Genomic DNA, 14055 nt, shown 5'->3' on the forward strand with positions numbered 1-14055 from the left:
CATTTATAATAACAGTCCCTTGTTTGTTTTTGAATGAATCAGCTGTTTGAACAAATCAAGTGAGTTAATGATTCAATGACCCATTCATAAAGACAGTCATTTGCTTCATTTATGAATGAATCAGATGTTTGAATTAATAGAGTAAGTCAGTGATTCAGTTAGCCATTCATAAAGAGATTCACTTGTTTCTTTACTGAATGAATCAGCCGTTTGAACGAATCTTGTGAGTCAGTGATTCAATGTCCCATTTGTAAAGACAGTCACTTACTTTGTTCTTGAATGAATCAGCCATTTGAACAAATCAAGTGAGTTAATGATTCAATGACCCATTCATAAAGACAGTAGTTTGCTTCATTTCTGAATGAATCAGATACTTGAAATAATTGAGTAAGTCAGTTATTCAGTTACCCATTCATAAAGAGAGTCACTTGTTTCTTTACTGAATGAATCAGACGTTTGAACGAATCTTGTGAGTCAGTGATTCAATGTCCCATTTGTAAAGACAGTCACTTACTTCGTTCTTGAAAAAATCAGCCATTTGAACGAATCTAGAGAGTCAATGATTCAGTTATCCATTCATAAAGAGATTCCCTTGCGTCGTTTCTGAATGAATCAGCTGTTTGAATATATCCAGTGAGTCAATGATTCAGTGAGCCCTTCATAAAGACAGTAACTTATTTAATTCTTGAATGGATCAGCTGTTTAAATGAACCAGTTGAATAATGACTCAATTACTCTTTCATTAAGACAGGCGATTTTGGTTTCATACTTAGTGTCATTTCATTATTTTTTTAAAGAATTTCCTATTTTAATTTTAATAAAAAAAAAAAAAACATTAATACCCAATTATTGTCATTATTTATACAAGGTTGAATCAAAATATTTCTTTCTAAAGCTAGTTTTTGTAATGTCTATTCAATACTTTTCCCATCTAACACAATAATTACTTTTAATCTTTGAAATGATGCAAGGCTGTATTTTCAGCAGCCTTTACTTCAGTCTTCAGTGTCACGTGGTACTTCAGAAATCCTTCTGATATGCTGATATATGCTGCTTAAGAAACATTTAGATGTCCAAAATTGGTTTTGGTTCATGTTTTGAGAAAATGATAAAGGAATAGTTCTTCTGAAAATCATTTACTCACCTCTTTGTCTTCCCAAATGTGGATGGTGTTTATCGTATGGAAAAGAGCAGCGTGAACATTCTTACTAACATCTCCTTTAGTGGTTGACAGCGGAAAGTTAGTCATATAGGTTTGAATACAACATAAGGGTGAGTTTGTTTACTCCTTAAACCTTTGAATCTAACGTCTTGAGCAAAATCTGCCCAAAGCCATCTGTAAATACAAAAACAACAGTTAGTTATAGTGAACTTCCTGTGTGAAACTTGCTGGCAGCAGGCAAAGTAAACCTCACAGTTTAGACGGTTGAGCTGATCGCTAGTTGAATCGGCCACGCAACTGACAGCTGAAGTTAATATCTCAGCCTGGGGATCTTGCTGCGGTTCACCGCTGGTGTCTCTGAGATTATTATCCAAGTGACTGCTCATGTGTTTGTGTGTGAAAAAACAGTCCTGACACTGAGCACTCCAATGGGTTGCAGGTAACCACTCGAAGCGAAGCCCACCTTGAGCTCAACGCCTTCAGGAGGAAACACGACTGTGCGCTGGTGATATCAGGAGACTCTCTGGAGGTAACGTGAGCCTGCATGTACGCATTCGATTCAAACAAACCCCTGACACTTTTACAGACTCGAGCCGCATTGTTTGTGTAACAGACATCAATAAAACATCAAATCACGCAACTTGTGATCAGACTTATCTACAGAACGATAAAATATAAAAATCTGGGGACGATTTTTGGGAAATGTAATTTATTTCTGTGATGCGCAGCTGTATTTTCAGCATCATTGCTCCAGTCTTCAGTGTCACATGATCCTTCAGAAATCATTCTGATATACTGATTTACTCAAGTATCCATTTGGATAAAACAGTTATGCTGCTAATTAATTTTTTTCATTTTCATTCTTTTTTTATTTCAAGATTATTTGATGAATATAAAATTCAAAATAACATCATTTATTTGAAATAGAAATGTTTTGTGACATTTTAAAGTCTTTACTCTCACTTTTGATCAATTTAATGCATCATGGCTGAATAAAAATATTAATTTCTTTCATTAAAAAAAACATACTGATCCCAAACTTTTCAGCGTTAGTATATTAGCATATGAATACCTTGTATACCTTCGCAATTCCGTAGCAACCACCCCAATTTTATTATTATTATTATTTTCAGAAAAATTATAACCATTTTTATATGAACCTCAATCAAGAGTACTGATAAATCTGTAGATATTAGTATAAAATATGATTGTTATAATGAAGTTAAGATTTGATTCATTTGCCTCAAATGTGACGTGTGTGAAATGAGTGAGTGCATCCATACACAGTACAGACCAAAAGTTTGGACACACCTTCTCATTCAAAGAGTTTTCTTTATTGTAGAGTCACACTGAAGGCATCAAAAATATAAATTAATACATGTGGAATTATATATGGAATTATATACATAACAAAAAAGTGTGAAACAACTGAAAATATGTCATATTGTAGGTTCTTCAAAGTAGTCACCTTTTGCTTTGATTACTGCTTTGCACACTCTTGGCATTCTCTTGATGAGCTTCAAGAGGTAGTCTCCTGAAATGGTCTTCAACAGTCTTGATGGAGTTCCCCGAGAGATGCTTAGCACTTGTTGGCCCTTTTGCCTTCTGTCTGCGGTCCAGCTCACCCCTAAACCATCTGGATTGGGTTCAGGTCCGGTGACTGTGGAGGCCAGGTCATCTGATGCAGCACCCCATCACTCTCCTTCTTGCTCAAATAGCCCTTGATGCCTTCAGTGTGACTCTACAATTTTCATAGTCATGAAAATAAAGAAAACTCTTTGAATGAGAAGGTGTGTCCAAACTTTTGGTCTGTACTATATATAGACACACACACATATATATTACATACATACATACATGTATACATACAGACATACACATATATATATATATATATATTTTTTTTTTTTTTCATGTCTTATGATGTTTGCCTTTTCAGTAAATGACCAGTTTGACCAATAGTATGTTTTAAGTTTTTATTTATGGAGGTTTTCTCCTTCAGTATCTGTCTGTTCTCAGTCCTGTTGTTGCTGATGTTGCAGGTCTGTCTGAAGTTTTATGAGTATGAGTTTATGGAGTTGGCGTGTCAGTCTCCGGCCGTCGTATGCTGCCGCTGCGCTCCCACACAGAAAGCTCAGATCGTCCGTCTGCTGCAGGAACGCACCGGGAAACTCACCTGCGCCGTGGGTGAGCACACAACTTCCTCTCGGCTCTCTGCACTTCCTGTGGCACTAAATGACTTAATGGAAACAACAAGGTTTCACTTTTTAACATTAGTTAACTACATTAGTTAATAATAATTATTCAACTTTTTTCAATAATTTCAATAATAAAATAAATTATTCAAATCATTAAAAAAAGAAAACAAAGTTATATCTGTTAATATTATTTAATGGACCTAAGCTAACACAAACTAACAATGAACAGTTGTATTTTGATTTATGTTTATCATTTATTTTAGTTAGTTAATGTTAGTTAGTTAGTTAGTTAGTGAATTAACTAATGTTAACTAATGGGACCTCATTGTGAAATGTTACCCACTTAATAACTGCAGTCTTTTTTGTTGTTATCTTTTATTTTAGTAAGTATTTTTATTTATGAGCATGGATCAACACATTTTATTCACTCATTACTTTAATTTATTATTGTTATTATTTATCTGTATTAATAAATATAAAAGGGTTGAACCGATATAGACATTTAAAACTATAATTTAGAATATGAATTGCTTAAAATTCAATTAGTCATTCTTGACAAAAACTAAGCATTAATATCAGCTAATAACACTAGGGTTATCAATGAAAACATTTAGAATTATCACAGCTTTATTATCATTAACTAAAACCATAGAAAATACTTATAAAATAAACTATACTAATACTATATAAACTATATCTTTTAAAGACTTTGAGAGGGTTATACATGCTTTTCTCACCACTCGTCTGGATTATTGTAATGCTTTAAATATAGGAGTTAACCAGGCCTCTCTCTCTAGATTGCAAATGGTTCAGAAAGCTGCCGCTCGACTCCTTACAGGAACGAGAGCACATTATGCCTGTTATTGCCTCTCTTCATTGGCTACCAGTTTGTTTTAAAATAAAGTTTTTATTTTATTTTAATTATTCTTATCTGTCCCTGAAACACGACTTCAAAATAGGGGAGATGGAGCATTTTCAATCGTGGCCCCTAGGTTGTGGAATGATCTGCCTCTGCGTGTCATCTCCTAGCCTTGACATTTTTAAATCACGACTCAAAACTCACTTATATTCATTGGCTTTTAAACCAGCCTGAGAGTTTATATTCTGCATTTTAATCTTTTAGTTTGTCATTTGTTTAACTTGTGTTTTGTAGTCATGTCGTGTTTATAATTTGTCTGAAATTATGTCAGTGTCCAGCACTTTGGTTAACCTTGGTTGTTTTAAATGTGCTTTACAAATTAAATGGTATTGTATATTGTATTGTATATATTTAACTGAAATATACATATACATATAGTTTTGGTAATTAAAAACGCGTTCATTTTTATTGATTAGGTTTTTTTTTATGTTTTGTAACAAAATTTGTAACAAAAATTGTTGCTTTGGTAACCAGCTAATATGACATAAGTTTAATTATTTAAATATATATATAGAAAATTAAACTTATATCATATTAGCTGGTGGCCAAAGCAACATTTCTCATTTTTGTTACAAAAAAAAAAAAAGAAAAACTAATCCATAAAAAATGAATGCGTACTATATAGACATATTTAAAAAGCAAAATTACCAAAACTTTTACTGAAATTAAAACATAAAAATAAATTTTAATTTTAATTAAATTAAAAATATTAGGCAAGGCAAGTTTATTTATATGGCACATTTCATACACAATGGTAATTCAAAGTGCTTTACATAAAAGTAAATAAAATTAGAATTAAGAATAATAATAACAAGAATAAAACAAGCAATTTTAAAACTTTTTAAAATTATTAAAAAATTAAATTTTTTAAAATGAATTTAAAACAGTTAGAAAATGATTTTACATTTAAAAAGCACAGTGAAAATATAGTGCAATCAGTTCGGACATTGCACAGTGCTCATTCAATAAATGCACAGCTAAAAAGATGCGTTTTATGTCTAGATTTAAATGTGACTAGTGTTTTAGCACATCTGATCTCTTCTGGAAGCTGATTCCAGCTGCGGGCGGCATAGTAACTAAAGGCGGACGGACTCCCCTTGTTTTGTGTGAACCCTTGGTATTTCTAACTGACTTGATCCTAGTGATCTGAGTTCTCTGTTAGGTTTATATTCAGTGAGCATATCTGCAATATATTTCGGTCCTAGGTCATTGAGTGATTTATAGACAAGTAAAAGTACTTTAAAATCAATCCTAAATGTAACTGGAAGCCAGTGTAAGGACCTGAGGACTGGTGTGATATGCTCAGATTTTCTGGTTCTAGTCAGAATCCTGGCAGCAGCGTTCTGGATGAGCTGCAGCTGTCTAATGGTCTTTTCGGGGAAGGCCGGTGAGGAACCCATTACATTAGTCCACCCTGCTGGTAATGAAGGCATGAACAAGTTTATCCAAGTCTTTTATTAACTAAAACTTTAATAGTAAATCAGTGATACTAATATGACAGTGCCTTTTCATAAGGTCTCGATCTGGGTCACGGCACCAGATTTCTCTGGCTCAAAACTCGCTGTTTCCTCTTTCTCAGGGGATGGAGGAAATGATGTCAGCATGATCCAGGAAGCAGACTGTGGCGTGGGAGTGGAGGGCAAAGTAAGAGCTACCACTTGCAAGAGCAGCAGTCCTGTCAAACACACCGTCGCCTGCTTCCGGAGGCTTCCGTCCATCTGCGCTCGCTGCGTCAAACACACAGATTCCCACATTTCTTACATTAAATGACACTGAAAGCTCAGCGATGTTCTCATGTAAAATCACTTCACACACTTACACACCACAACTTCCCACAACTGAGCTAAAATCAACATTCACTCTGGTTAGTTCCTGAAACTTATTAATGTTATTTTAAATAATGCAGTTTTGTTTGTTTTTATAATCTTTCTTCAAGCAGTAATAACTTTCTCAGCCTCCGAAACAACTTAAATTGATAATCATTATTTAAATTTGTTATATTTCATTTAAGCAGTAAGGCAGATGAACCGTCCATCTCAATATCAGAAATATGCATGTGTTCAACTAATCATTTATTTAATATTAATGTATTCCACTAATTTATCTGACATTTTTTTATTATTTATTTTATTTTATCTAGATGTTGTTCTGTTTTATATAAATATTTCAGCTAGGGATAGTTTTTCATTAACCTAGCTGTATTTTATTTTATTTAATTTTTAATGTTAATTCTTTAATTATTATAGATAATAGTTCCTGGATATTTTGATTAATCAAGACCAGAACCGTCCATCTTCACAACAGAAATATTAATGTGTTTAACTATTTTATCAACAGTTTTTATTATTATTATTATTATTTGTTTACATTTTTATTTTATTTTGTTTTATTTGATCTAATTCTATTTTACATAAATAGTAGGGATATTATTTTTTTTATTTCTACTTTTTTATAATTTTTTAATAAAATATTTTATATTACATTTTATTTAACCCTTAACTGTCACCCCGTCCCGAATACGGGACGCCTACGTTTACTTCACTATATTACAATCAAATGTAATCTTGCCAAACTATATATCGTTGGAAAGGTCTAAGAATCCCAAATATGTATTTTACCAATGTTTTTTGTAAAAAATTATGCAGGAAAAGAAATAGATCAATTTATGACAAGAGTGCACCCTCAAAAATCTACATTATAACAGGAGTTTTGACCTTTGTTTAAAAAAAAAAAAAACTTCTTCGTTGCCTTATTCTCTATCACACTTTAGAAATCATCAGAAATTATTTATCAACTGAAAGCTTAAAATCTCAAAATTCATCCTTCAAAACCCATTTCAGAGATAAAATCAGAGATTACATTACCATGTAAATGGCACATCAATATCATGTTACAAAATGATTTCAGTCATGAATTATAAAAATTTAGGTTTGTATCATGCACATTCAAGTCTATCTTCAAAAACGTGAGTGACAGAGGAATAGAATAGTTTTTCATTTACATAGCTACACTGACCAAAGATTTTCTTCAGTAACTCTACATTGTTTATTTCAGGATGGTCTGATTTCAGGAAACCCACTCTGAGGTTGAAGTCCAGTTTAGAAACACATCTTAGACATCAGACGTTTTATGGGTCTAAATGTACCTAAAATACTACATGGCAGAGCTTGACCCAGTTGTGGTGTGCCAAGCGAGGTTTCCAGGTCATCAAAATGAGACGTTATGGGACGGTTAATTGATATTGAGTCATTCATGACTAACACAGCTTAAGCATTGATTGACTTGACGTGGTTACAGTACGTGGGCCGTTGTTTTTGCTTCACTCACTCACTCCTGAACTTCCCAGTGATCTGAAGGTGCTTAATATAGGCCGGCTTAATCTAGAAAACATTGTTGCTCGTGGTCCAGAAGCTGCGTGTGAGTGCTCTGAGCTGTTTGTGTATTTATCTGTGTGTGCAGGAAGGGAAGCAGGCGTCTCTGGCTGCAGATTTCTCCATCACTCAGTTTAAGCACTTGGGCAGACTCCTCATGGTCCACGGTAGAAACAGCTACAAGCGCTCCGCCGCGCTCAGCCAGTTTGTCATCCACCGGAGTCTCTGCATCAGCACCATGCAGGTAGCGTCTGCTGCAGTGATTATCCTCAGCTAGCCCATCAATCACAGCAGCTGCACATAAACACACTGCAGCGATGAGGGCTTCATCTTTAAAAAAACAGAACGACATGTTTCAGGCAGAACTGTACTGCATTTACCCTGCAATATATAACACATTCATATTAGTATATTGATGCACTGAATTATACAGGTCCTTCTAAAAAAATTAGCATATTGTGATAAAAGTTCAGTTCAGATGATGCTGACCCTCAGAGGACCCCAGATGATGCTAACCCTGAATCAACAAACAGAACTAACAATTATTGCTAAATGTGTGACTGCATCATTTAATAATTATTAATTACTAATATTGATAGTTCATCGTCTAGCTGACTACGTCTTGTATTATTATAATTTTTTTTTATTTTTTATAAAATCCTGTCAAACGTGCACAAACTACTAGCTACCACTAAATATTGTAGAAACATAATTTTCTGTAAAGTTGCTTTCTAACGATTTGTATTGTAAAAAGCGCTATACAAATAAACTTGAATTGAATTGAATTGAATTATTTTCCATAATGTAATGATAAAAATTAAACTTTCATATATTTTAGATTCATTGCACACCAACTGAAATATTTCAGGTCTTTTATTGTTTTAATACTGATGATTTTGGCATACAGCTCATGAAAACCCAAAATTCTTATCTCAAAAAATTAGCATATCATGAAAAGGTTCTCTAAACGAGCTATTAACCTAATCTTCTGAATCAACTAATTAACTCTAAACACCTGCAAAAGATTCCTGAGGCTTTTACAATCTCCCAGCCTGGTTCATTACTCAAAACCGCAATCATGGGTAAGACTGCCGACCTGACTGCTGTCCAGAAGGCCATCATTGACACCCTCAAGCGAGAGGGTAAGACACAGAAATAAATTTCTGAACGAATAGGGTGTTCCCAGAGTGCTGTATCAAGGCACCTCAGTGGGAAGTCTGTGGGAAGGAAAAAGTGTGGCAAAAAACGCTGCACAACGAGAAGAGGTGACCGGGACCCTGAGGAAGATTGTGGAGAAGGATCGATTCCAGACCTTGGGGGACCTGCGGAAGCAGTGGACTGAGTCTGGAGTAGAAACATCCAGAGCCACCGTGCACAGGCGTGTGCAGGAAATGGGCTACAGAGAAGCAGCACTGGACTGTTGCTCAGTGGTCCAAAGTACTTTTTTCAGATGAAAGCAAATTTTGCATGTCATTCGGAAATCAAGGTGCCAGAGTCTGGAGGAAGACTGGGGAGAAGGAAATGCCAAAATGCCAGTGTCAAGTACCCACAGTCAGTGATGGTCTGGGGTGCCATGTCAGCTGCTGGTGTTGGTCCACTGTGTTTTATCAAGGGCAGGGTCAATGAAGCTAGTTATCAGGAGATTTTGGAGCACTTCATGCTTCCATCTGCTGAAAAACTTTATGGAGATGAAGATTTCGTTTTTCAGCACGACCTGGCACCTGCTCACAGTGCCAAAACCACTGGTAAACGGTTTACTGACCATGGTATTACTGTGCTCAATTGGCCTGCCAACTCTCCTGACCTGAACGCCATAGAGAATCTGTGGGATATTGTGAAGAGAAAGTTGAGAGATGCAAGACCCAACACTCTGGATGAGCTTAAGGCCGCTATCGAAGCATCCTGGGCCTCCATAACACCTCAGCAGTGCCACAGGCTGACTCCATGCCACGCCGCATTGAAGCAGTCATTTCTGCAAAAGGATTCCCGACCAAGTATTGAGTGCATAACTGAACATAATTATTTGAAGGTTGACTTTTTTTGTATTAAAAACACTTTTCTTTTATTGGTTGGATGAAATATGCTAATTTTTTGACATAGGAATTTTGGGTTTTCATGAGCTGTATGCCAAAATCATCAGTATTAAAACAATAAAAGACCTGAAATATTTCAGTTGGTGTGCAATGAATCTAAAATATATGAAAGTTTAATTTTTATCATTACATTATGGAAAATAATTAACTTTATCACAATATGCAATTTTTTTTAGAAAGACCTGTATATTCATTTGCTGTAGGTGTTTTGATGCTTGTGAAAAAACAAAGATTATTACTATTACATCACTAACAAATGATTTTTGCACACAGTAGCATAGTTTATTGGATGTATTCCACTGTAATACCATGCTATTTTAATACCAGTTCTTTTTTGTTTTTTGAAAGTAATTAATGCTTTTATTCAGCAAGGATGTGTTAAATTGATTAAAAAAAAAGACAGAAAATATTTATGTTTTAAATAAACTTTATTCATCAAATAATCCTGAAAAAAAGACAAATTCCCCAAAATTATTGTAAATGGTAATACTATTTTACAATATTACTGTTTTTTCTGTATTTTTGGTCAAATAAATGCAGCCAAACACATACAAAATCTAACTGATCCCAAATTTTTGTGTGTGTACAAATAAATAAATAAATAAACAACTAAACATATCAAAGTAGCAGAGTATTGCCATGTAATGGATGATTGGTTTTACCACTGAGTAGAGCATGGGTTCGGTTGCCTGCTGTCTGATGTTTGTGTTGATGTTTCTACAGGCCGTGTTCTCCTCTGTCTTCTACTTTGCATCTGTTCCACTTTATCAAGGCTTCCTCATTATCGGGTGAGTGTGCAAGAGCTGATGACTCATTTGCACTCGTTAAAATCTCTGGCATTTCAGCCATGTGTTTCAGACAGCTCTGACATTTGAGGATCGCTGAGGGTTTTGTTCCATTGAGAGTCACGGCTGCTGAGCTTGAAGAAGAGCTCCAGAAACATCTGACGGACATCAAAAGACTCTTTGTGATGTCTGAAGCAAACAAGGGGTTAAAGCAGACAGGCTTGGGTCCGGTCTAATTCAGGGAAAATTATGAAACTCTTCATCAAACAACTTCACTCACATGAGTACAGATATCAATCTAGATCTATCACTCTGACTTTCTCCACATATCAAATATATGTGGGTACAAGCCAGCGAAATGTCTAATAATGTATTTTGGTGCATTTGACTTTTATTCACTGTTAAATGTCAGAGCTAAGTGATGTTTTCAATGAATGCCATTTGAAACTTTCTATTCATCAAAGAATCCTGAAAAAATATATATTTATATTTGTACAAGCAGCACAGCTGTTTTCAGGAATTCAGGAATAACATCATTTTAAATTTGTTATTGTAAATTGTAATATTTTACATTATTACTGTTTTTACTGTATTTTTGATATTGCATAAATGCAGCCTATTTTATATATATATATATATAATTTTTCTTTTTTTTCTGTGCCTCACAGATACTCCACTATCTACACCATGTTCCCAGTTTTCTCTCTGGTTCTGGATAAAGATGTCAAGTCCGAGGTGGCCATGTTATATCCTGAACTTTACAAAGATCTTCTAAAGGTATCTTTGACCCTGTCAGTGTCAAATTAAGAACCGAAGACCATTTAGTTAATGAATCACGATTTTAAATATTAATTACATTTTTTTTCAGGGACGGCCTCTTTCATTCAAAACCTTCTTATTATGGGTCTTGATCAGTATCTACCAAGGTAAGCAAATTCTCTGGTTATGTTACCCTTTGGTGTGACGCATGAACTCTGCAGCAAGCTTCACTCAGTGGGCAGTAGTGTGGAAATTGAGAAGAGCGGTTATGTCTAGCGTAACTGTGATTGTAACATCCATTCAGAGGCATTGTGCGAATGTGAATGTTGTTTTATCCAAACAAACCCACGCACGTGTTTTCGCTCGCCCGCGCTGAATAGTTTATTTGTGTCTGTGTCTATAATAGCCCAGTAACACAAGGAGGTTTTCCACGACTGCTGTTTGCGGCGCTCTAGCAGCCTCCACCCGCTGTCTTTGTGTGTAAATCCCTCAGCGTCACACCGCTGGTGTTTGCATTAGACTGCGCTGGGTATTTCCTCAATCCTTTGAGAGCTTGCTTTCAGAAGAGACGTCCTATATCCCTCATTACTCATCTGCTTTCACCCAAAAAGCAGGCTTCAGTTCCCAATCTATAACATGCTTGCATTTGTGCTTTAAATAGAGCTGGAATTTCATGTATGTCTCACTCACGTTTTTTTGTCTCGGTGGTGTTTGTGTTCGAGCTCAAAGGTCACAATAACACTTCAGGACAGGAAGCGTTCAAAAAAAGAAAAAAAGAAAACTAAATCCATGGAAGTGTTCTTCCTTTTCCTGAGATGGCAGATATAACAATCTCAGGGAATTTCTGCGCTCTCATAAAGTGAATCCTCTGTTTTGAGGCAAATTTTAACCTCTGTTATATATCTGCAGCTAAAAATGAATGGACAAAGGTTCTTTATTTAACTTGAAAGAACTTGTTAAGTTGTGTAGACAGTTTTTTTTAATGCTCATCTTAATATGTCATCTTGAAAATATTTAGCCCCAGAAGTTCCTCTTTGTGAGAGCTTTTTTTATATATAAAAAATAGTACATTTAAAAAAATAATAATTTTCTTTCTCATGGGCGCCATAGGCCTACATATGATCATTACACTTCATGCACATATGACTGTCTAATATAATAGTTATGGGATGCCAGCACCCTGCTGCAGGTCTCTTGTTCATCTTCAGAGATGCTGGTGGTGATTTCTGTGTGTTGGCTCATCTGACGTCTCTTCAGGTAGCATCATCATGTACGGGGCTCTGCTGCTGTTCGAGTCGGAGTTTGTGCACATCGTGGCGATCTCGTTCACGTCTCTGATCCTGACGGAGCTGCTGATGGTGGCGCTGACCATACAGACGTGGCACTGGCTGATGATCGTAGCCGAACTCCTCAGTCTGGCCTGCTACATCGCATCCCTTGTCTTCTTACACGAGTTCATCGGTCAGTATGCATTACTTTCACACGGCTCCCAAATTACATTTTAAATTTTAAATGTTAGTAATGTTATATTTATAAAGTAAAGATTATATAAATTAATTAATTATTTATTTATAGTTTAAGGCAAGACGCTACAGGCACAAGCTTTTTTTCATGCATTGGTTAGTTTTGGGCTATTTGGCTTTTCATAACATGTTTTTTCAGACTAGTGGAAAAAAATGCAAAAACATGCAAAATAGACTTTTGTGTTTATTTAATTGAACTTTATCTATGTGTGTTTTTATATTTTAATTACAAAACGTATCATCATGTTTTTGTTCTTGTCATTTTTAATGGTTTCATCTATGCTTTCTGCTCAAGGCTTTACTACTGTTTACATCCTATTATTGTCATTAAATCCTGTTGCTATTGACCGATTTTGACGTCAGAATTTTGGACATGTGCAGGTAAAGAATGTGGCCATTGGTGTTTACTCCGAGAGAGTTCAATGTGAATCTCTTAAGTCAGCATTCCAGCGCGGCTGTGGCTGTTTCTCTCTCGTACGCTGTGTTTGCAGCCGAGAGCGGCCCAAGGCGCTGCGGAGGGAAATACCACAATCCTGCTCTCATTTCCTGGTGTACTGATGCTACCCTGGCCAAGGTCTCTGTGTTTATCAGAGCGCTTCTCCATTTCAAGAGTTGCACACTTTCTTACAAGGAAAAGCAATCGAGGCTTCCCATATTTCTGTTATTTTAATTTGAAGTCAGCAGTTTTTATAACAGCGCAGCTTCTCTGCTAACAAGCTGCTGCTTGTTTCAACAAGTCTCGCTGTTTTTGTTTGCACATTTAGGTTTTGATGTGATACTCAAACACACAATCATTAATGCATCCCTGAAGAGGCAACCTTGTGGCTTAGTTTTAATATTGATATTCAAAATAATATAATAATATTTGGTTATTTAAATTGATTTAGTTTAATAAAGTTTAATTTGTAGTATTAAGTGTAATATCTATTTTTTTGCACTTTTTATAAAATAATGAATATAAAAATGTTGTTGTTTTTAAAATATAGCAGTATGCAAAATAGTATTACAATTGGTTAGTTTAATTGTTTAACAGTTTTGTTTTTTCTTTTTAGTTTTAGTTTTATTGGTATTGTATAATATAAACTGAGCTACCTAATCAATTTAGACCGCAACAAAATTATTTTGGTTGGCTGTTTTTTTACACTCAAAATATTATACAATACCAGAGTCTGCGCAGTAGAGATTCATTTGGGGCCAGAGTCTGCGCAGTAGAGATTCATTTGGGGCCACAGTCTGCGCAGTAGA

General features: G+C 35.2%; 1 protein-coding gene across 1 annotated transcript in view; it reads left to right on the plus strand.

The window, feature by feature from the left end:
* Positions 1-14055, plus strand: part of LOC127944932 (probable phospholipid-transporting ATPase IIA) — a 56647-nt gene that overhangs the window by 33618 nt on the left and 8974 nt on the right. Inside the window, exons 20-27 of the mRNA XM_052541359.1 lie at positions 1602-1691; positions 3205-3349; positions 5859-5923; positions 7739-7894; positions 10467-10531; positions 11197-11305; positions 11397-11454; positions 12545-12748. Coding sequence (XP_052397319.1) covers positions 1602-1691; positions 3205-3349; positions 5859-5923; positions 7739-7894; positions 10467-10531; positions 11197-11305; positions 11397-11454; positions 12545-12748 — 892 coding nt within the window. The remainder of the gene's footprint in view (positions 1-1601; positions 1692-3204; positions 3350-5858; positions 5924-7738; positions 7895-10466; positions 10532-11196; positions 11306-11396; positions 11455-12544; positions 12749-14055) is intronic.

This window comes from Carassius gibelio, chromosome A23 (assembly GCF_023724105.1).
Source record: "Carassius gibelio isolate Cgi1373 ecotype wild population from Czech Republic chromosome A23, carGib1.2-hapl.c, whole genome shotgun sequence".
Classification (NCBI taxonomy): domain Eukaryota; kingdom Metazoa; phylum Chordata; class Actinopteri; order Cypriniformes; family Cyprinidae; genus Carassius; species Carassius gibelio.